This window comes from Nerophis ophidion, linkage group LG23 (assembly GCF_033978795.1).
Source record: "Nerophis ophidion isolate RoL-2023_Sa linkage group LG23, RoL_Noph_v1.0, whole genome shotgun sequence".
Taxonomy (NCBI): Eukaryota; Metazoa; Chordata; class Actinopteri; order Syngnathiformes; family Syngnathidae; genus Nerophis; species Nerophis ophidion.
Window position 1 is genome coordinate 10,054,206 of NC_084633.1, and position 21,888 is coordinate 10,076,093.

The window sequence follows — 21,888 nt, forward strand, 5'->3', positions numbered from 1 at the left end:
GATGAATAGTCTCTACTATTGCAATTGTACTATTTTTCAGCTATAGTTACATGAATCATTAGTAATGTAGCAGACTAGTTTTGAATAGCAGGTTCCTTGCTATCACATGTTGATAAAAATACAACATTTACATTATAAAAGTCAACTACAGGCTTCCCAAATGCTGTAATAAATTAAGCATGATGAGTTGACATTAAACAGTTTCAATGGAAACTGTTTAATGTTGCACTTTTTATATGTAGAAGAAAGGTTTTGTCATTTTATGTAACAACTTGAGGCAGTTTAATGTGGATTAACGTGGGCAGAATTATTATAGTGTTCCCAATGTTAAAAGGATAAAGCTATTGTTTACAAATTTGGTAAATAAATAACCAAAAAATTTATATTTTGTTGTTTTCTTACTGTACCGAAAATTAACTGAACCGTGACCTCTAAACCAAGGTACGTACCGAACCGAAAATTTTGTGTACCGTTACACCCCTAGTATATATACATACATACATACATACGTATACATACGTATATATACATACATACATACATACATACATACGTATATATACATACATACATATATATACATACATATATATATATATATATACATATGCATATATACATACGTTTTTATACATACATACATACGTGTATATATATACATATATATATATATATATATATATATATATATATATATATATATATATATATATATATATATATAAGTTATGAAAATACAAGTTGTTTTGTATGTTCATTATCTTATTTAAGGACAAAATTGTAATAAGAAACATATGTTTGATGTACCCTAAGATTTTTTGTTAAAATAAAGCCAATAATGCTATTTTTTTGTGGTCCTCTTCATTTAGAAAAAGTACTGAAAAGTACCGATTGGTATCGAAATACATTTTGGTACCGGTACCAAAATATTGGTACAGAGACAACACTAGTTGGAATATTTAATTAAGTGATTATTTGGCATATCACTAGATGGAGCCTGCATATGTGAGCATCACTGGTTTAGCATATCAGATCTCGGATTGAGCAGTGTACCCAAACTGCCGCTTTACCAGCAACTAGCATCCAAAAGATGCACATGATGCTGAATAATTAAATTGGTATATAAGCAAGCACAGGTAGCCACCCTGCCGCCAGCACTGCATCACACAGCAGTATTCTATGTTACACATACAGGTTAGCCTTAAAATGACCTTGAGCCACACAGGTAGGAGTGAGAGAGAGCAAGCAAGCCAACTCCTGAATCGATTAAATACATCGACCAAGAGGAATGAGGGAGAAAGAAGGAATAGTAGTAGTAGTAGTAGTAGGAGGGGACTATAAGCATCAACTCACCAGCTCTGTCCATCCTGCATCACTCTGAAGAACCTATTTTATCAAAATACAAACGTATGACACTTAAAAGGCGGTCAGAAATAAACATTAAAGCTTTACATAGAAAGGAATTAGAGCATGGGGTAATAAACATATGGCCCGTGGGCTTTAGGCCCGCGAGATGAGTTTGTTAAGTATAAAAATTAACCACATTTTTTGAATGAAAGAAACTGCTGTTCTAAATGTGTCCACTAGATGTCGCATTAGCAATTATTTGTTTTGTAAATTATGCTAAATATGTACAAAAATAAACCACATGATGTAAGTGCACCAGTCGAGGAAAATGAGCAAGCAAACTATAAATATCATCTTGTAATTTGATATTCTTTTTTTTTTTTATCTTGATAGTTTGAAAATTAACACTAATGAGTTGACTGATGAACAATATCACAAAATTTATTCAAAAAGTATTAAAAAACGACAAATAAAGGTTGAATATTATTAACCGCAACATGTAAGTGTAAAAAAAACATTATGATTTGTATATTTTCAGAATGTGCTTGTCTATTTTTAAACAAAGACAACAATCTGAAGTTGTCTTTCTTTCTTTAGTTTATTCTGAACATGAACACATTTAAAGCATAATACATCACACAATTTCATCATCATTTCCCTTTACATCATGTCCGAAAAAGAGTAGGAAGAAGCCAAGCCTATTTAATCCTACCCCTTTCCCACTTCAGAGCGTTTGAAAATACATACGTTCATTTACTGACTTCTTTTTGTAGCACAATGACATCTGTGAATGATTAACACAGCAGTTTTTGTGATAGATAATTAAGTCAGTCATGATAAACATACTGAGATGAAGAACATCCTATTTTCAAAAAGATTGAAGCGTGTTTCTCATAATTCTTTGTCTTTGTACTTTGTAAGCACTATTAATTTGAACAACCTCTTAAACATGATCATTTCAGTACATTGTTTAACTTCTTTACTTAATCCATTCCATAATTCAATTCCAACTACTGATATGCTAATGGTTTTTAGTGTTGTACAAGCATACAAAAGTTGTATTTTTATTATTGAATTTTCATTATTTTTAAGTTATCGTGCCGTAATTTTACCAGTCCGGCCCCCTTTGGAGTAGATTTTTCTCCATGTGACACTCCTGAATTATTGAGAACGAGCAGAGTGGTGATGTCACATGTTTGGTATAACTGCAAAGTACACAGTGCATGGGTGATTTTTTTCGAGTTCCCTAAAAGAGTAAGAGTAAATGCATAAAATAGCAAGAAATACGTCAATAAAGAATGAAGCGAAACATGTTCTAGATCAAAAATCACTTCATATTCACTACTGCTCGCTATTGTTACCATATCTGAGTTATTGTGTAGAAATATGGGGAAATAACTACAAAAATATATTTCATTCATTAACTGTGTTACAAAAAAGATCAGTTAGAATAATACATAATGTTTGATATGGAGAACATACAAACCCTTTATTAAGGGTGTAACAGTACACAAAAATTTCAGTTTGGTACGTACCTCGGTTTAGCTCACGGTTCGGTTCATTTTTCGGTACAGTAAGAAAACAACAAAATATAATTTTTGGGGTTATTTATTTACCAAATTTGTAAACAATGGCTTGATCCTTTTAACATTGGGAACACTATAATAATTCTGCCCATGTTAATCCACATTAAACTGCCTCAAATTGTTCCTCAGATTAAATAAAATGACAAAACCTTTCTTCTACATACAAAAAGTGCAACATTGAACAGTGTCAAGTCAATTCATTATGCTTAATTTATCACAGCATTTGGGAAGCCTGTAGTTGATTTTTATTATGTAAATGTTATATTTTTATCAACATGTGATAGCAGGGAACCCGCCATTCAAAGCTTTTCTGTCCGTAAAACAAACACACGCACACGCACACACACGCACGCACGCACGCACGCACGCGCACACACACACACACACACACACACACACACACACACACACACACACACACGCACAAACAAACACACCGCAAAATTAGCTCACGTTACACTAAAAGCTAATTAGCCTTCACCTCAAGCCGGAACTGCGAGCGAGCTGAGCTGCAGTTTTAAGTTTCTAGAAGGTCAACGGGCTCATAGTGATGTTAGTAGTAGTTGACTGGGAGGTGTTTATTATCATTTGGGGAGAGTACGCTGCCTTATGCTCACCTGCTAAACCCCTATCTGCTCGATGCTGAAGCATTTACTACATGCGCTCTGAATATGCACTGCTGATTGGCTGTTACCGCTCTAAAAACGCACAGCAGACGGGCTGTTACCGCATGTTACAAATCAGATGGTTGTGTGGGTGGGACAATGCTGGGTGCTGAGACAGAGGCAGAAGAAGCAAAGCAGCTTGTTAAGACTTTTGATTAGAAACTCTTTCGATACACCCCCGTACCAAACCGAAACCCCCGTACCGAAACAGTTCAATACAAATACACGTACCGTTACACCCATACCCTTCATTTATTGAATCGAAAATACTGAAATTCCACGACATAGTGAATTTGTAATCAGGTAAAATTATACACAAAGCAAACTACAATCTGCTACACAAGAATATACAACAATTCTACTCAACAAAAGAGGAGGAATATAATCTTAGAGAGAAGTGTAATATATAACATTTGCACGCACGTACGACACTTAAGACATTCAGTATATCAGTATGTGGAATAAATTATGGAATGGATTAAGCAGAGAAATTAAACAATGTACTAATATGATCCACATAAAGAAACTCTTCAAACTTAAAGTGTATACAAATTACAAAGAAAAAGAACCATGATAAACATTATGAATTTATTTCATCCATGCATTTATTTTCTAGATAATCTTACTCATCTCACCATATGAAATATAACTTACTTCACCAATTATTTTTATTTTTTTTATTGTTATTACTTATGGAGTACATTGTGAATAAATTGAGAACAGGAAGTGAACATAAGTCTTAGCAACTGCTGTGTAAAGGAAAAGGGGTAGGATTAAATAAGCTCTTCTTCTTCCTGCTCCTTTTCGAACATGTTGAGTAGAGAAATTGGAAATTGTGATGTATCATGTTGTATGCATGCATGTTCCAAATAAACTCAAACTATGTCTACACTAAGCCGGATAAGTGAAGTGAAGTGAATTATATTTATACAGCGCTTTTCTCTTAGTGACTCAAAGCGCTTTTACATAGTGAAACCCAATATCTAAGTTACATTTAAACCAGTGTGGGTGGCACTGGGAGCACGTGGGTAAAGTGTCTTGCCCAAGGACACAACGGTAGTGACTAGGATGGCGGAAGCGGGAATCGAACTTGCAACCCTCAAGTTGCTGGCACGGCCACTCTACCAACCGAGCTTATTTGTTTAAGAATAACCCCTTAAACAAATAATTCTTTAGCCTAAGCCCCGTTTCTGCCACACTAAACTATCGTTTAAGGTCCCCCTCCTTGGATAATTTTTACACGGGTCAGTGTGCCGTGAATTTTTTTTAACTCCGGCTCTTAGATTTGTGTGGACTCATCGATCGTTTACAAGCTGAGTTCGGAGAGGAAGTGATGCCAGAAAGACCGCGCCCCACACAAGAAGTGACGTCAGAAAGAACACGCCACAGCCAGCTTAATAACCACCGGAGCTAACCACTGGAAATATGGAGGCGAGTCATCCAGACATGCCCGTGTTTCTTCTTCTAAATGTACAGGCGCTTGTGGAAAACACATATGAATACCTTAAGAGAAAGCGATTGCAGTTATTTGGGATACAACACTTCTTGGACGGCAAGAGAATATTCGAAATGTCCAGGTCAGCTGTGTTCTACTTACCGAAAAACTTTGTCCATTTGTCGAAGGAGAGTCAACGAGAATGTGGGCACCCGTGGATGTGATAAAAAAGGTAGCGTGTGCTTTGTATTACCTGGCCGTCGAGGGAAAACTACGGAAAACAGCAAATGCATTTGGATGGGCAAAGCAGACTGTGTCAGTTATTGTCGGCCATGTATGTCGCGGACTTAACGTCTAGGTCCAGAGTATATAAAGTCACCAAAAAAGAATGGGCAATGAAGGTGAAGGCTAAAGAGTGACAAGTCTTCTGACCAGATAACTAAATCCCTAGATTGATTGATGTAAAATGTTCTTTATCACATTGTTGGTATAACTGCAAGGCACACTTCCTGTGTGGGGCCAGTTTTTCTAGCGTCACTTCCTCACCAAACTCAGTTTGTAAACAACGAATAGGTAAATACATAGCTAAGAGCTGGAGATTCAAGAATTACACGGCTTTGTCCGAGGAGGGGGACCTTGAGCGATGGTTTAGTGTGGCCGAAACTGGGCTTAGGCTAAATAATGACTCGTTTAATGGGTTTAAACGACTTAGTGTAGACGTGGCTTTAGAGAGAACCAGTCGAGTGGTCATGTCACATGTTTTGTATAACTGCTAAGCACACTTCCTGTGTGGGGCGCAGTCCTTCTAGCGTCACTTCCTCTCCGAACTCAGTTTGTAAACGATGAATGAGTCCATACAAAGCTAAGACTCTGATATTCAAGAAATACACGGCTGAAAAAATGTGTCCAAGGAGGAGGACCTTGAACGTTGTTTTAGTGTGGCTGAAACAGAACTTAGGCTAAATATTTATTCCTTTAAGGGGCGAAACGACTTAGTGTAGACATAGTCTCAGAGCGGCCCGTTAAGTTTTTCAATCTGGCCCGCCGGACATTCCCAAATAATTGTTTTAGATGTTTAAGATGAAAAGTGTAGCTGCCATTTTGATGTGCACTCATGTTTTCTAATGACCGTAAGTCCTCAACTACACTAAGTCTTCCAATGGTTGGAATCCTCACTTTTGATGATATACCAGTTACTACGGTAATCTAATTAGTTACTACAGTAATCTATTTAGTTACTATGCTCATCTAATTAGTCCCAATGGTAATCTATGTTACAGCAGCTCAGACGAGGCACCAAGCAATGTGGGCGGAAAGCGTTTCAACAGACACGGAAGGAGATTTTCACAACAAAGTTCTAAAGCTTGGTGATGTATCAGATATATCAGATTGTAGGTGGGTTTATTTTGTACCCTACTCGTTCCTATTTCACTGTTTGTTGTATTTTTGTTGCGTTTCACTTGATTGTAAAATATGTCGATCGAAAAGGGGGTGTTACGTTCATATTTTGTCAATATTCAGGGTTTTATCGTTCATAGAAAACTGTAAAATTCCATTACATTTTTAAGACAGTCATAACGTTTTTAGCATTCAATCAGACATTATTGTGAGGTTTTGTGTAAATGTTCTTAAAAATAGATGTACCGGCCCCCAGACACATTTTTTTCTCTAAATGTGGCCTCCCGAGTCAAAATAATTGCCTAGGCCTGCCTTAGAGAGAACCAGTCGTGTGGTGACGTCACATGTTTGGTATAACTGCAAGGCACGCTTCCTGTGTGGGGCGCAGTCGTCCAAGCGTCACTTCGTTTTCGAACTCAGTTTGTAAACGATGAATGAGTCCATACAAAGCTAAGAGCCATAGATTCAAGAAATACACGGCTAAAAAAATGTGTCCGAGGAGGAGGACCTTAAACGCTGTTTCAGTGTGGCTGAAACGGGACTTAGGCTAAATAATTATTCGTTTAAGTGAATTATATTTATATAGCCCTTTTTCTCTAGTGACTCAAAACGCTTTACATAGTGAAACCCAATATCTAAGTTACATTCAAACCAGTGTGGGTGGCACTGGAAGCAGGTGGGTGAAGTGTCTTGCCCAAGGACACAACGGCAGTGACTAGGTTAGCAGAAGCGGGAATCGAACCTGCAACCCTCAAGTTGCTGGCACGGCCACTCTACCAACCGAGCTAAACCGCCCCCAGGGGCTAAACGAGTTATTGTAGACATGGCCTTAGAGGCCTACTGAAACCCACTACTACCACCCACGCAGTCTGATAGTTTATACATTAATGATGAAATCTTAACATTGCAACACATGCCAATACGGTCAGTTTACTTTGTTAAATTGCAATTTTAAATTTCGCGCGGAAGTATCATGCTAAAACGTCGCGGTATGATGACGCGTGCGCGTGACGTCACGCATTGTAGATGACATTTTGTTCCTACACCGTTCACAGCTATAAGTCGTCTCTTTTCTTCGCATAATTCCACAGTATAATGGACATCTGTGTTACTGAATCTTTTGCAATTTGTTTAATGAATAATGGAGACGTCAAAGAAGAAAGCTGTAGGTGGGAAGCGGTGTATTGCGGCCGCCTTTAGCAACACAAACACAGTCGGTGTTTCATTGTTAACATTCCCGAAAGATGACGGTGAGGCTTTACTATGGAACAGAGCGGTCAAGCGAACAGGGTTGGCTTGGACCACACACACAAAGTACAGTGTATTATACAGAGATCATTTCGAAAGATCGTGTTTCGGAGAGGGTCCTTTGCGAAGGGCAGAGATGGGCATCGCCACCACCCGTCGACTGGTGCTGAAGAAAGGTGCGGGGCCGACCATATAATCTCACTAAAACACTAGTAACACAATAAGCAGATAAGGGATTTTCCACAATTATCCAAGTAAATGTGTCTAATAACATCTGAATCGCTCCCACTGTATAGTCTTTTTATGCGCCTGCCTACGGAGTTCCCTAAAAAGAGGGAATGCATCCAAACAAATCACACACAATGACTCAATTTGGTATGTTCATGTTAGCCCCGCAAGCAGCCGACTCTTTTGTGAGGTGAGCCGTTGCCTTCCAAGTTAAAGGCCTACTGAAACCCACTACTACCGAACACACAGTCTGATAGTTTATATATCAATGATGAAATATTACCATTGCAACTAAGTTTACTAAATTGCAATTTTAAATTTCCCGCGAAGTGACGTGTTGAAAACGTCGCGGTATGATGACTCGTATGATGACGTGTGCGTTTGACGTCTCGAGTTGTAGCGGACAATATTTTCCAGCCCGATCCAAGCTATAAGTAGTCTGCTTTAATCGCATAATTACACAGTATTTTGGACATCTGTGTTGCTGAATCTTTTGCAATTTGTTCAATTAATAATGGAGAAGTCAAAGTAGAAAGATGGAGGTGGGAGTTTTTAGCCTTTAGCCACACAAACAGAGTCGGTGTTTCCTTGTTTGAAATTCCCGAAGGCGAAGCTTTACTATGGATCAGAGCGGTCAAGCGAACATGGATCCCGACCAAATGTCAACCAGCAGTTTTCGGTGAGAAAATTGTGGTAATAAGTTGTCTCTTTCCGGCGATGTCAGCAGAGGTACAATTTAATCTCACTAAAACACTAACACAATGGGCAGATAAGGGATTTTCATAGTAATTATCATAGTAAATGTGTGTAATAACATCTGCAATCGCAGTCTTTTTTTTTTCTCTAGGCCCTTACCCTCAATATCCTCATTCACGAATCTTTCATCCTCGCTCAAATTAATGGGGAAATTGTCGCTTTCTCGGTCGGAATAGCTCTTGCTGCTGGAGGCTCACATTATAAACAATGTGAGGATGCGAGGAGCCCTACAACCCGTGACGTCACGCGCACATCGTCTGCTACTTCCGGTGCTGTACCGAAATCTGTTACCCACCGGAATTTGTAACTCCAGGGGGCGATGTTCCCATGGCGTTTGTTTGATGGTTAAACAGCAAGGCCAAAGAGGAGGAGAAGAAGAACGCTTGTGTAAATGGCGTAAACTATCCTGAAATTCTGACAACTGACGTTTCATTCCATGATAGCTTTTAATCCAGAAAATCTATGTGTGAGAGAGAATCAACAGCTGATACAATGGACTAAAGTAAGTCATTGATTTCAAGAACATGTGTAATTTATCAATGCTGAAATTCTGACAACTGACGTTTCAGCTGTTGATTCTCTCTCACACATAGATTTTCCGGATTAAAAGCTATCATGGAATAAAACGTCAGTTGTCAGAATTTCAGGATAGTTTACGCCATTTACGCATGCGTTCTTCTTCTCCTCGGTCGGAATAGCTCTTGCTGCTGGAGGCTCACATCATAAACAATGTGAGGATGTGAGGAGCCCTACAACCCGTGACATCACACACACATCGTCTGCTACTTCCGGTGCTGTACCGAAATCTGTTACCCACCGGAATTTGTAACTCCAGGGGGCGATGTTCCGATGGCGTTTGTTTGATGGTTAAACAGCAAGGCCAAAGAGGAGGAGAAGAAAAACGCTTGCGTAAATGGCGTAAACCATCCTGAAATTCTGACAACTGACGTTTCATTCCATGATAGCTTTTAATCCGGAAAATCTATGTGTGAGAGGGAATCAACAGCTGATACTATGGACTCATACTATAATGAAAGTAAGTCATTGATTTCAAGAACATGTGTAATTTATCAATGCTGAAATTCTGACAACTGACATTTCAGCATTAAGGATATTTTACGCCATTTACGCATGCGTTCTTCTTATCCTCGGTCGGAATAGCTCTTGCTGCTGGAGGCTCACATTAAAAACAATGTGAGGATGCGAGGAGCCCTACAACCCGTGACGTCACGTGCACATCGTCTGCTATTTCCGGTACAGGCAAGGCTTTCTTTATTAGCGACCAAAAGTTGCAAACTTTATCGTCAACGTTCTCTACTAAATCCTTTCAGCAAAACTATGGCAATATCGCGAAATGATCAAGTATGACATATAGAATGGAACTGCTATCCCCGTTTAAATAAGAACATCTCATTTCAGTAGGCCTTTAGGGGGAACCAGTCGAGTGGTGACGTCACGTTTGGTATAACTGCAAAGCACACAAGACGCATGGGGGAGAATGTTTGGGAGTTCCCTAAAAAGAGGGAATGCATGCAAACAAATCACACACAATGACTCCATTTGGTATGTTCATGTTAGCCCCGCAAGCAGCCGACTCTTTTGTGAGGTGATCCGTTGCCTTCCAAGTTAAAGGCCTACTGAAATACCCACTACTACCGACCACGCAGTCTGATAGTTTATATATCAATGATGAAATATCAACATTGCAACACATGCCAATATGGCCTTTTTAGTTTACTAAATTGCAAATCCTCGCTCAAATTAATGGGGAAATTGTCGCTTTCTCGGTCGGAATAGCTCTTGCTGCTGGAGGCTCACATCATAAACAATGTGAGGAGCCCTACAACCCGTGACGTCACGCGCACATCGTCTGCTATTTCCGGTACAGGCAAGGCTTTTTTATTAGCGACCAAAAGTTGCAAACTTTATCGTCGACGTTCTCTACTAAATCCTTTCAGCAAAACTATGGCAATATCGCGAAATGATCAAGTATGACATATAGAATGGAACTGCTATCCCCGTTTAAATAAGAACATCTCATTTCAGTAGGCCTTTAGGGGGAACCAGTCGAGTGGTGACGTCACATGTTTGGTATAACTGCAAAGCACACAAGACGCATGGGGGAGAATGTTTGGGAGTTCCCTAAAAAGAGGGAATGCATGCAAACAAATCACACACAATGACTCCATTTGGTATGTAAATGTTAGCCCCGCAAGCAGCCGACTCTTTTGTGAGGTGAGCCGTTGCCTTCCAAGTTAACCGAAAGTGGCTATAACTGACCGGTGAGCTTTTGTTCATCCAAACGTGGGAAATGCATCACGTTGCACTTGTGTGTGTGTGTGTGTGTGTGTGTGTGTGTGTGTGTGTGTTTGTTTGTTTGGTATACCTTGCGTCTCCTGGTCTCGGCGGTACCGCTCCAAACAAAGCATTGGTATATGACGCGGAGGTTTTGCTTCCAATTGTCCACCTTATAAGCGTTCACATGGGAGCACCCGGCAGGACTCATGACAGACAAAACATTCGCCTGTGTTTGTTGTTGTTCTTTCCGCAGCTGACAACGTGGAAAAGTCTCCCCCGGAGCGTCGGTTGACTTACGACTCTTGTCCACAAATGCCTGCCGTTTGGGGTGTAATGTAGTATCCGGGAGAAGGGGGAAAAAATAGCTCCGCGGGCATCTGACAAGCAAGCGTTTTTCTTCATCAACACCCTAAACACGTGTTCACGGAGTCGCGGAGAGGGTTTAGTGTCTGTTCCCGCCGCTGTGTTGACATTTGCTGCTTTTGTTTGTTGTTTTCCTCCATGAGCGTTTAGCCACTCTCACCATTAGTTAGCCTTCTTCCTCCACTTAGCTTTTGCTAGCGCCCCAACTCCTGCTTCACAATGCCCGTTGCAAGCGTGCGCTCTGGTTGGTCTGGGCGGTGCGTGACGTCACCACGCACGTTGGTGAAGGCTCGTTTTGTAGTACGAGGCGTGCCGTGCGAGGCGAGTGGGCGCGCCATGGTTTTCTTGCACATGGGTGAGGGAGGGGGACGACGACACCTCCCGGTCGAGGTAGTCTGGGATGGAACGTTTAACCAACCACAACATTTGGTAGTAATACACAATGCATATTATTATCCATTTTCTACCGCTTATTCCCTTTCGGCGCCTATCTCAGCTACAATCGGGCGGAAGGCAGGGTACACCCTGGACAAGTCGCCTCATCGCAGGGCCAACACAGATAGACAGACAACATTCACACTCACATTCACACACTAGGGCCAATTTTAGTGTTGCCAATCAACCTATCCCCAGGTGCATGTCTTTGGAAGTGGGAGGAAGCCGGAGTACCCGGAGGGAACCCACGCATTCACGGGGGAGAACATGCAAACTCCACACTGGATTTGAACCCAGGACTGCAGGAACTTCGTACTGTGAGGCAGACGCACTAAACCCTCTGCCACCGTGAAGCCGCATATTATTATGTTTTCCTTATATCAGGGGTAGGGAACCTATGGCTCGCGAGCCTGATGTGGCTCTTTTGATGACTGCATCTGGCTCTCGGATAAATCTGAGCTGACACTGCTTAACACAATAAGTAATGAATAATTCCACTTGTAATCACAGTGTTAAAAATAACGTTAAAAATATAAAAATGCTCATGCATTTGAATCCATCCATCCTTTTCCTACCGCACCTGTTTAAGAAGTTGCCTTAAGGGTAAGAAATAATTTATTTATTATTGGTTAGTGTAGGGCTAGCCTCTTGAGGGTTCTTCAACAAGGCCCAGGTGGGCCATTTACACACCTGTCGCTGATTTCGAGGCCGATCCTGGCGACACCCCGCTTCGCTGCAGACACGCAGGCCACCGCCCCCTCCTAAGTTAGCTTCAGGATAACAACGTTATTACAAAGAATAAGAGACCTATTATACTCTAGACATGTTGGTCTTACTTAAAAATGTACACTTTTAGTTGTGTTCAGTGTTAAAAATGTATTATATGGCTCTTACGTTAATACATTTTAAAATATTTGGCTTCTTGGCTCTCTCAGCCAAAAAGGTTCCCGACCCCTGCCTTATATATATATATATATATATATATATATATATATATATATATATATATATCCATCCATCCATTTCTACCGCTTATTCCCTTTGGGGTCGCGGGGGGCACTGGTGCCTATCTCAGCTACAATCGGGCGGAAGGCAGAGTACACTCTAGACAAGTCGCCGCCTCATCACAGGGCCAACACAGATAGACAGACAACATTCACACACTACGGCCAATTTAGTGTTGCCAATCAACCTATCCCCAGGTGCATGTTTTTGAAAGTGGGATATAACCCTGACTACTCAGGACCTTCGTATTGTGAGGCAGACGCACTAACCCCTCTGCCACCGTGAAGCCCATATTTTCAACATATCATAGCAACATATCATATCAATATCATATCATAATGTTTTCCTTACATATATTTGTATTAAAAAACATGTATTTCTACATTTTCAACATATCATAGCAAATTAAGTTAAAACAAACGACTATACGTATTAGCGTGCATCTGTGTTGCTTTGACTCGCAGTACCTGATTTGCTTATGAAAAACAATGGAAGTCTGCCATCTAGTGTTTATACTGCTGTACCCAAGAACAGTGGTTCCCAACCACTGTGCCGCAGCTCGAGTGGTACCAGGCCGCAGAATAATTTTTTATTAAATGTATGTATTTATTTTTTTAATTAAATCAACATAAAATACACAAGATACACTTACAATGAGTGCACCAACCCAAAAAAACTCATTTTTTCATGACAAAAACCTCCCTTTTTCATGACAAAGAAAAAAAAAATAATAATTACCCCCAAAATGGATACATGGATGATAGAGCAGAGGATTGGGAGAATGTCATGTGGTCAGATGAAACCAATATATATATAACTTTTTGATATAAACTCAACTTGTTGTGTTTGGAGGAAGAAGAATACTGAGTTGCATCCCAAGAACACCATACCTACTGTGAAGCACGGGGGTGGAAACAGCATGCTTTGGGGCTGTTTTTCTGCTAAGGGGACAGGACGATTGATCTAATAATTGATTGATTTAATAAATCAGTTTCTGATTCATTCAATTGTATAACAGTGCAAAATATTGCTCATGTGTAGTGGTCTTTCTTGAACTATTTGGAAAAAAAGATAAACAAATACAGTGGGGCAAAAAAGTATTTAGTCAGCCACCGATTGTGCAAGTTCTCCCATTTAAAATGATGACAGAGGTCTGTAATTTTCATCATAGGTACACTTCAACTGTCAGAGACAGTATGTGGGAAAAAAATCCAGGAATTCACATGGTAGGAATTTTAAATAATTTATTTGTAAATTATGGTGGAAAATAAGTATTTGGTCAACCATTCAAAGCTCTCACTGATGGAAGGAGGTTTTGGCTCAAAATCTCACCATACATGGCCCCATTCATTCTTTCCTTAACACGGATCAATCGTCCTGTCCCCTTAGCAGAAAAACAGCCCCAAAGCATGAAGTTTAAACCCCCATGCTTCACAGTAGGTATGGTGTTCTTGGGATGCAACTCAGTATTCTTCTTCCTCCAAACACGACAAGTTGAGTTTATACCAAAATGGATACATGGATGATACAGCAGAGGATTGGGCGAATGTCATGTGGTCGGATGAAACCAAAATACAACTTTTTACCTCCCGGTCGAGGTAATCTGGGATGTAACGTTTAACCAACCACAACATTCGGTAGTAATACACAATGCATATTATTATGTTTTCCTTATATATATATATATATATATGTATATGTGTGTGTGTGTATATATATATATATATATATATATATATATATAAACATTTATTTTTTATATTTTCAACATATCATAGCAAATGAAGTTAAAACAAACGACTATACGTATCAGAGTGCATTTTGTGTTGCTTTGACTCGCAGTACCTGATTTGCTTATGAAAAACAATGGAAGTCTGCCATCTAGTGTCTATAATGCCGTACCCAAGAACATATACATTGCAATTATATAATATGAATTATAACATTATTATATATAATAATCCTAATGCCATTCTACACTGTTTTCAATGTCCATCTCTCAGATGATATAATTGCTGATGACTGAAGGGCTAGAAGAAGTACTAGAATTTTATTGGCATTTTATTTGTATTTTTCCCGAGGGAACTCTCCTTAAGCAATCAATAAAGTACTGTCTATCTATCTATCTATCCATCTATCCATCTATCTATCTATCTATCTATCTATCTATCTATCTATCCATCCATCTTTTCTACTAGGATGACAGGGGATGCAAAGCAATAACAATACTGAAATAAACTGCAACACATCTAATGTAATCAGCCGTTTTACCGTTTTACTGTCTTTATTTTTCTATTAATTTTTTTATAAAATGGTCACTACTGCCTAGTTACTCTTGTTATATTCTTATTTTACTGTTATATTTTATATTCTTATTGTTACTTTTTATTTGTAATTCTTCTTGTTATATTTTGTGTTTTATTTCCATTTATACCTCCATTATTTACTTTTTAAATTCCATATCAATTATGCACACTGCTGCTGGAATTTAAAATTTCTTGAGGGAACTGTCCTGAAAGAACCAATAAAGTTCTATCCATCCATCTATCTATCTATCTATCTATCTATCTATCTATCTATCTATCTATCTATCTATCTATCTATCTATCTATCTATCTATCTATCTATCTATCTATCTATCTATCTATCTATCTATCTATCCATCCATCCATCCATCCATCCATCCATCCATCCATCCATCCATCCATCTATCTATCTATCTATCCGGATGACTATGTTATAAAGTAATAACAATACTAAAATAAACTGCAACAAAAACAGTGCAATAAACAACAATAACAGTGCAATACATTTTAAAAGGTGCAATATACGCAAAACGTCTTTCATATAATCGACAGTATTACCGTTTTTCTTAATTTGTATTTATTTCATTATTATTTTTCATAAAATAGTCACAACTGCCTACTCTCTCTTGTTATATTCTTATTTGTACTATTATACTTGCATTCTTATTGTTACTTTTTATTATTTATTCTCATTGTTATTCTATTTCCATTTATACCTCCATTATTTACATTTTAAATTCTATCTCAATCCTGTACACTGCTGCTGGAATTTAAATTTTCCTGAGGGAGCTCTCCTGAAGGAATCAATAAAGTACTATCTACCTATCTATCTATCTATCTATCTATCTATCTATCTATCTATCTATCTATCTATCTATCTAATAAATATTTTAATGTTTATGTCCTCTTTATATCTAGTAACAAATAAATAATCAGCTCATTATAATTATTTATTTTAGATGAGAAATACAAGATATATATATGTTTTACAAATAAAACAAAAATACATTATTTACACTGCGATGAGGTGACGACTTGTCCAGGGTGTACACCGCCTTCCGCTTGATTGTAGCTGAGATAAGCACCAGCGCTCCCCGCGACCGCAAAAGGGAATAAGCGGTAGAAAATGGATGGATGGATACATTTTTTACAGTCTAAAACTGTATTTAGCTCTCCTAGCCTAATGTATACTTTTTACATTGGACATAAACAAACATACCAAAACGTCGGATACGCTTGTTTAACCTTTTCAGTCATTTTGGAAACAATACTGCAAGGATATATTTTAAATTTTGGTCACAAACATGCATTTTTATGCATCTTGGTGCATTTATTAGTTTGCTCTCTTCATCATTATATGTGGAAAAATGTACATATAGGCAAGTCCTCATGTCCACCTAAGACTTTGGACAATTATGTTGTTTTCTCAATTTTAGAAATGACTAAGTTACCAAAAAGCACATCAAACACTTAGATTGTACTTTTAAAACAAGCAATATATTGATACATGTGTAATCGTTACAATCCCCCAAAACATATTGGACTATTTTGGAAATACTACAGTTTTTATTCTCATGGAGTATTGTTTTATTTGAAATAAGTCTGTGAAACACTTTTCATTGACTCCACTATGATGCAAGTGCAATACATTATACCAAAAATACTACGATCATCACTTGCATGGACAACATACACTATATTGCCAAAAGTATTTGGCCATCTGTCTTGACTCACATATGAACTTGAAGTGCCATCCAATTCCTAACGAATAGGGTTCAATATGATGTCGGTCCACCTCTGCAGCTATTACAGCTTTAACTCTTCTTGGAAGGCTGTCCTCAAGGTTGCGGAGTGTGTTTATAGGAATTTTCGACCCTACTTTCAAACTCGCATTGGTGAGGTCATACACTGATATTGGTCGAGAAGGCCTGGCTCTCAGTCTCCGTTCTAATTCATCCGAAAGGTGTTCAATTGGGTCCATGTCAGGACTCTGTGCAGGCCAGTCAAGTTAATCCACACAAGACTCTGTCATCCACGTCTTTGTGGACCTTGCTTTGTGCACTAGTGCACAGTCATTTTGGAAGAGGAAGGGTCCCGCTCCAAACTGTTCCCACCAGGTTGGGAGCATGGACTTGTCCAAAATGTTTTGGTATCCTGGAGCGGTGTTTTTCAACCTTTTTTGAGCCGAGGCACATTTTTTGCGTTGAAAAAATGCAAAGGCACACCACCGGCAGACATCATTAAAAAACGAAACTCAGTGGACAGTAAAAAGTCGTCGTCGCAATTGTTGGATATGACTTTAAAGCACAACCAAGCATGCATCACTATAGCTCTTGTCTCAAAGTAGGTGTACTGTCACCACCTGTCACATCACACCCTGACTTATTTGGACTTTTTTGCTGTTTTCCTATGTGTCATGTTTTAGTTAGGCTTTTTCTCTTTTTTGGCATTTTCCTGTAGCAGTTTTCATGTCTTCTTTTGAGCGATATTTCCCGCATCTACTTTGTTTTAGCAATGAAGAATATTTTATTTATTTTTATCCTTTGTGGGGACATTGTTGATTGTCATGTCATGTTCGGATGTACATTGTAGACGCAGAGTAAGTCTTTGCTGTCGTCCAGCATTCTGTTTTTGTTTACTTTGCAGCCAGTTCAGTTTTAGTTTCGTTCTGCATAGCCTTCTCTAAGTTTCAATTCCTTTTCCTAGGGGCACTCACCTTTTGTTTATTTTTGGTTTAAGCTTTAGATACCTTTTTAACTGCATGCTGCCTCCTGCTGTTTCCGACATCTACAAAAGCAATTAGCTACCTGCTGCCACCTACTGATATGAAAAATACTACATGGTTACTCTGCCCAGCTCTAGACAGCACTGACACTCAACAACAACACATCATTTGCAGACAATAATTACTGGTTTGCAATTTTTTTTTTAGATAGATAGTACTTTATTGATTCCTTCAGGAAAATTAAAATTCAGAGTTGAGATCAATATAAAAAGTAAGAAATAAATAATAGGGGTATAAATTTTAACAAAATAAAAAACATTACAATAAGAATAAAAATAAAAAGCAAAAATTGATTTTTTGGTGTGGAAAAACACAATTTAACCCAAATAGGTGAAATTAGCTCATCTCCCACGGCACACCAGACTGTATCTCACGGCACAGTGGTTGAAAAACACTGTCCTAGAGCATTCAAAGTTCCTTTCACTGGAACTAAGTGGCCAAGCCCAACTCATGAAAAAGTACCCCACACCATAATTCCTCCTCCACCAAATGTCACACTCGGCACAATGCAGTCCGAAATGTACCGTTCTCCTGGCAACCTCCAAATCCAGACTCGTCCATCAGATTGCCAGATGGAAACACATGATTCATCACTCCAGAGAATGCCTCTCCACTGCTCTAGAGTCCAGCGGCGACGTGCTTTACACCACTGCACTTTGCATTGGACTTGGTCATCAGTGTGTGAATGTGTGTGTGAATGGGTGAATGTGGGAACAGTGTCGATGCGCTTTGAGTTCTTTAAAAAGGTAGAAATGCGCTATACAAGAATAACCCATGGTGATGTATGGCTTAGGTGAAGCTGCTCGGCCATAGAAACCCATTCCACGAAGCTCTCTGCGTACTGTACGTGGGCTAATTGGAAGGTCACATGAAGTTTGGAGCTCTGTCGCAACTGACTGTGCAGAAAGTCGGCGACCTCTTTGCATTATGCGCTTCAGCATCCGTTGACCACTTTGTGTCTGAGTTGCTGTTGTTCCCAAACTTTTCCATTTTCTCATAATAAAGCCGACATTTGACTTTGGAATATTTAGGAGCGAGGAAGTTTCCCGACGGGATTTGTTGCACGGGTGGCATCCTATGACAGTTCCCAGCTGGAAATCGCTGAGCTTTCACAAATGTTTTTAGAAACAGTTTAAGTGCTTGATTTTATACACATGTGGCTGGGCCAAGTGATTAGGACACCTGATTCTGATCATTTGGATGGGTGGCCAAATACTTTTGGTAATATAGTGTAATTTCATGTGGGGATGAGTGAGGGACTCACAATCATTACTACATCATATGTATTCTTTTATGAGACAATCCCACATCATGTTTGCTTTATATCAGCAAAGGTAAACAGTGACATAAGGCTTCATTAAAGGCTTGTAGTGCTTGCTTTCTACCACTTGGAGGCAGCATAGTTCCTTGTATTAATACTAAAATGCAGCTCTGAGCTACAACCTTTGGCAAAAATTCAATCAATAAGTTGTTTTATGTTGTAGGGAAAAAAAAACAGATACCAGACATGACACAGAAGTAATTTCTGATGGCACTATCTGCCTTTAAGAAACACAACAACAACAAAAATCAATAAAATACAATTGTGGTAGTTACAATTTCATTTAAAACCAAGCAGAGTGAATACATGTATAGAAGCACTCACTGCTGAGAAAACAACTATTATGGAAAGATAAAAAAATAAAAAGCACGACACAACATTAGTACTTTGTTGCACCACTTCTGACTTTTAAATAGCTTGCAGTCTCTGAGGCATGGACTTAACGAGTGAAAAGCAGTAATCTTCATCAATATTGATCCAAATTGTGTATAGTATTACTATTATTTTCTTGGTTTGGTTTATACTTTATGAAGTTTTGCAATTGTATTTTTCTTGTGTTTTTTGTTTTTGATTGTTTCATTACATTTGGATATATGTGTCGGCTTAAATGATATTCATGAAGTAAGATAATGTATTATATCCAAGGGGGCAGGAAATTATAAGATTTTCTTCATCCTGCTCCTTCTCAGGAATTGTGTGAATTTAAATTGTATAATTGTGATATGATTATGTATTGTTCTAAATGCACATCAATGAATGAGATAAATAAAAATGAAATGAAATGAAAACTTTCTCCGATTCCTGTTGTCAAATCAGCTTTGCAGGTTGGAGTCTTGGCATGGACCATTTTCTTCAACTTCCACCACAGATCTTCAATTGGATTGAAATTGATTGATTGATTGATTGATACTTGTATTAGTAGATTGCACAGTACAGTACATATTCCGTACGATTGACCACTAAATGGTAACACCCCAATAAGTTTTTCAACTTGTTTAAGTCGGGGTCCACGTGAACCAGGGGTGTCCAAACTTTTTCCACAGAGGGCCGCACACGGAAAAATTTAAGCATGCGGGGGCCATTTTGATATTTTTCATTTTCAAACCATTACAAAATATATGGATTTTTTTTTTTTAATCCTTAGGGCTCCTGGGGAGCATAGAGGGTCTCGTTCACTAAAATGTTAAAAATAAGTGAAATTATTATTATTATTTTTTATTTAATGCTTACAGTGAATCTCTATATCAACTTGAGGTTGATATAAAGTAAAACAAATAAGGTTATATGCCTTTTCTTTGTTTTTTATAGTAAAACTGAAATATGCAGTATTTAGATAGATAGTACTTTATTCATTCCTTCAGGAGAGTTCCTTTAAAGATCCTTCAAATATATATAATGCAGGACACCATTGATTTTAATTATTTAATATTTTTGAGTAATCACAGTGAAAAGTTAAATAAAATCCTACTAAATATATTTGAGATCCGAAAGGATCCCCACTCATAAAGTGATGCATATTTATTAGTATTTTTTTTTTTTTACTTTTAACACTTAAATTTCAAGATCAACTTCCGATATATCTGTCGATTTCAAGTTTGAACTATTATTTTGTTTGTTTTTATGCTCTTTTGTCAAAACTTTGATATTTTTATATGGCAACCACACAACATATGCAGTATTTTTTCCACATAAAACATTTTAAAGTGATATTTTTTAAGTAATAATTCATTATAACAGATTTTTTTGTCCTTTTTTTTTTGAGTAATGGAAAAAAAAGAAAATAAAGACAAAAGGAAAAAAAAAACTGCCTGCATGGCAGCTTTGTGTCAACATTGCCACTTTTTCCTCTTTAGATTTCAACTCATTCCAAATTTTTTATTATTTTTTTTTAATTTATTTTTGCAGTACTATCAATTTTGCAATTTTTGCCGAATGTGTGGCGGGCTGGTAAATGATTATTTGCGGGCCGCAAATGGCCCCCGGGCCGCACTTTGGACACCCCTGACGTAAACCAATTCATGGTCCAGACTATTTGCAGGGCATGACATAGACCTTTTGTTTTTGTCTTCAAGGAAAGTTCCTAGGTAAGTATTAGTATTCTTCATTATCAATAGTGTTATTTCTATTGGTATTTGTATTGTTCCATTTGTAGTACAATAATGTTCATTTCCATTTCTTTTGCAGTTGAGATAGCCCCCCCCCCCCGCCATCCGAATAGGGATAAGTGGTAGAAAATGGATAATGGATGGATGAATGTTATTAATATTTACTTCATCGACTGTTCCCTTGCATAATTTTTGGGGCGGTATGGCTCGGTTGGTAGAGTGGCCGTGTCAGCAGCTTGAGGGTTCCAGGTTCGATCCCCCCTTCTAGTCACTGCCGTTGTGTCCTTGGGGAAGACACTTTACCCACCCACACTGGTTTAAATGTAACTTAGATATTGGGTTTCATTATGTAAAGCGCTTTGAGTCACTAGAGAAAAATTGCTGTATAAATATAATTCACTTTACTTCACTACAAATCGTACTTGCTGATGTTTTGTTGTCTTTCTCTTAGTCCCCTTTTGTCCCTGCAATTTCCCTCTCTGTCTTGATTTGTGTTCTTCCTTCTATCCCCTCCTGCTGTGTTCTGGCTGTGCCAAACATTAAATAAATAAATGTAATAAAGTCAAATACGTGCTTTACATGCTTAAAAAAAAGAAATACGTCTTTC

General features: G+C 38.3%; 1 protein-coding gene across 4 annotated transcripts in view; it reads right to left on the reverse strand.

Moving 5' to 3' along the window:
• Positions 1-21,888, reverse strand: part of LOC133541254 (ubiquitin carboxyl-terminal hydrolase 22) — a 100,575-nt gene that overhangs the window by 48,439 nt on the left and 30,248 nt on the right. Inside the window, exons 1-2 of one of the 4 annotated variants that reach the window (XM_061884537.1) lie at positions 11,050-11,575; positions 1,354-1,386 (exon numbers count right to left, since the gene is read on the reverse strand). The exons of 1 other annotated variant lie outside the window; for it this stretch is intronic. In XM_061884537.1, the coding sequence (XP_061740521.1) occupies positions 1,354-1,386; positions 11,050-11,169 (153 nt within the window). In that variant the 5' untranslated portion in view covers positions 11,170-11,575. Of the gene's footprint in view, positions 1-1,353; positions 1,387-11,049; positions 11,576-21,888 lie in introns of those variants that run through there. 2 more of the 4 variants (XM_061884539.1, XM_061884538.1) reach the window with 2 other exon arrangements.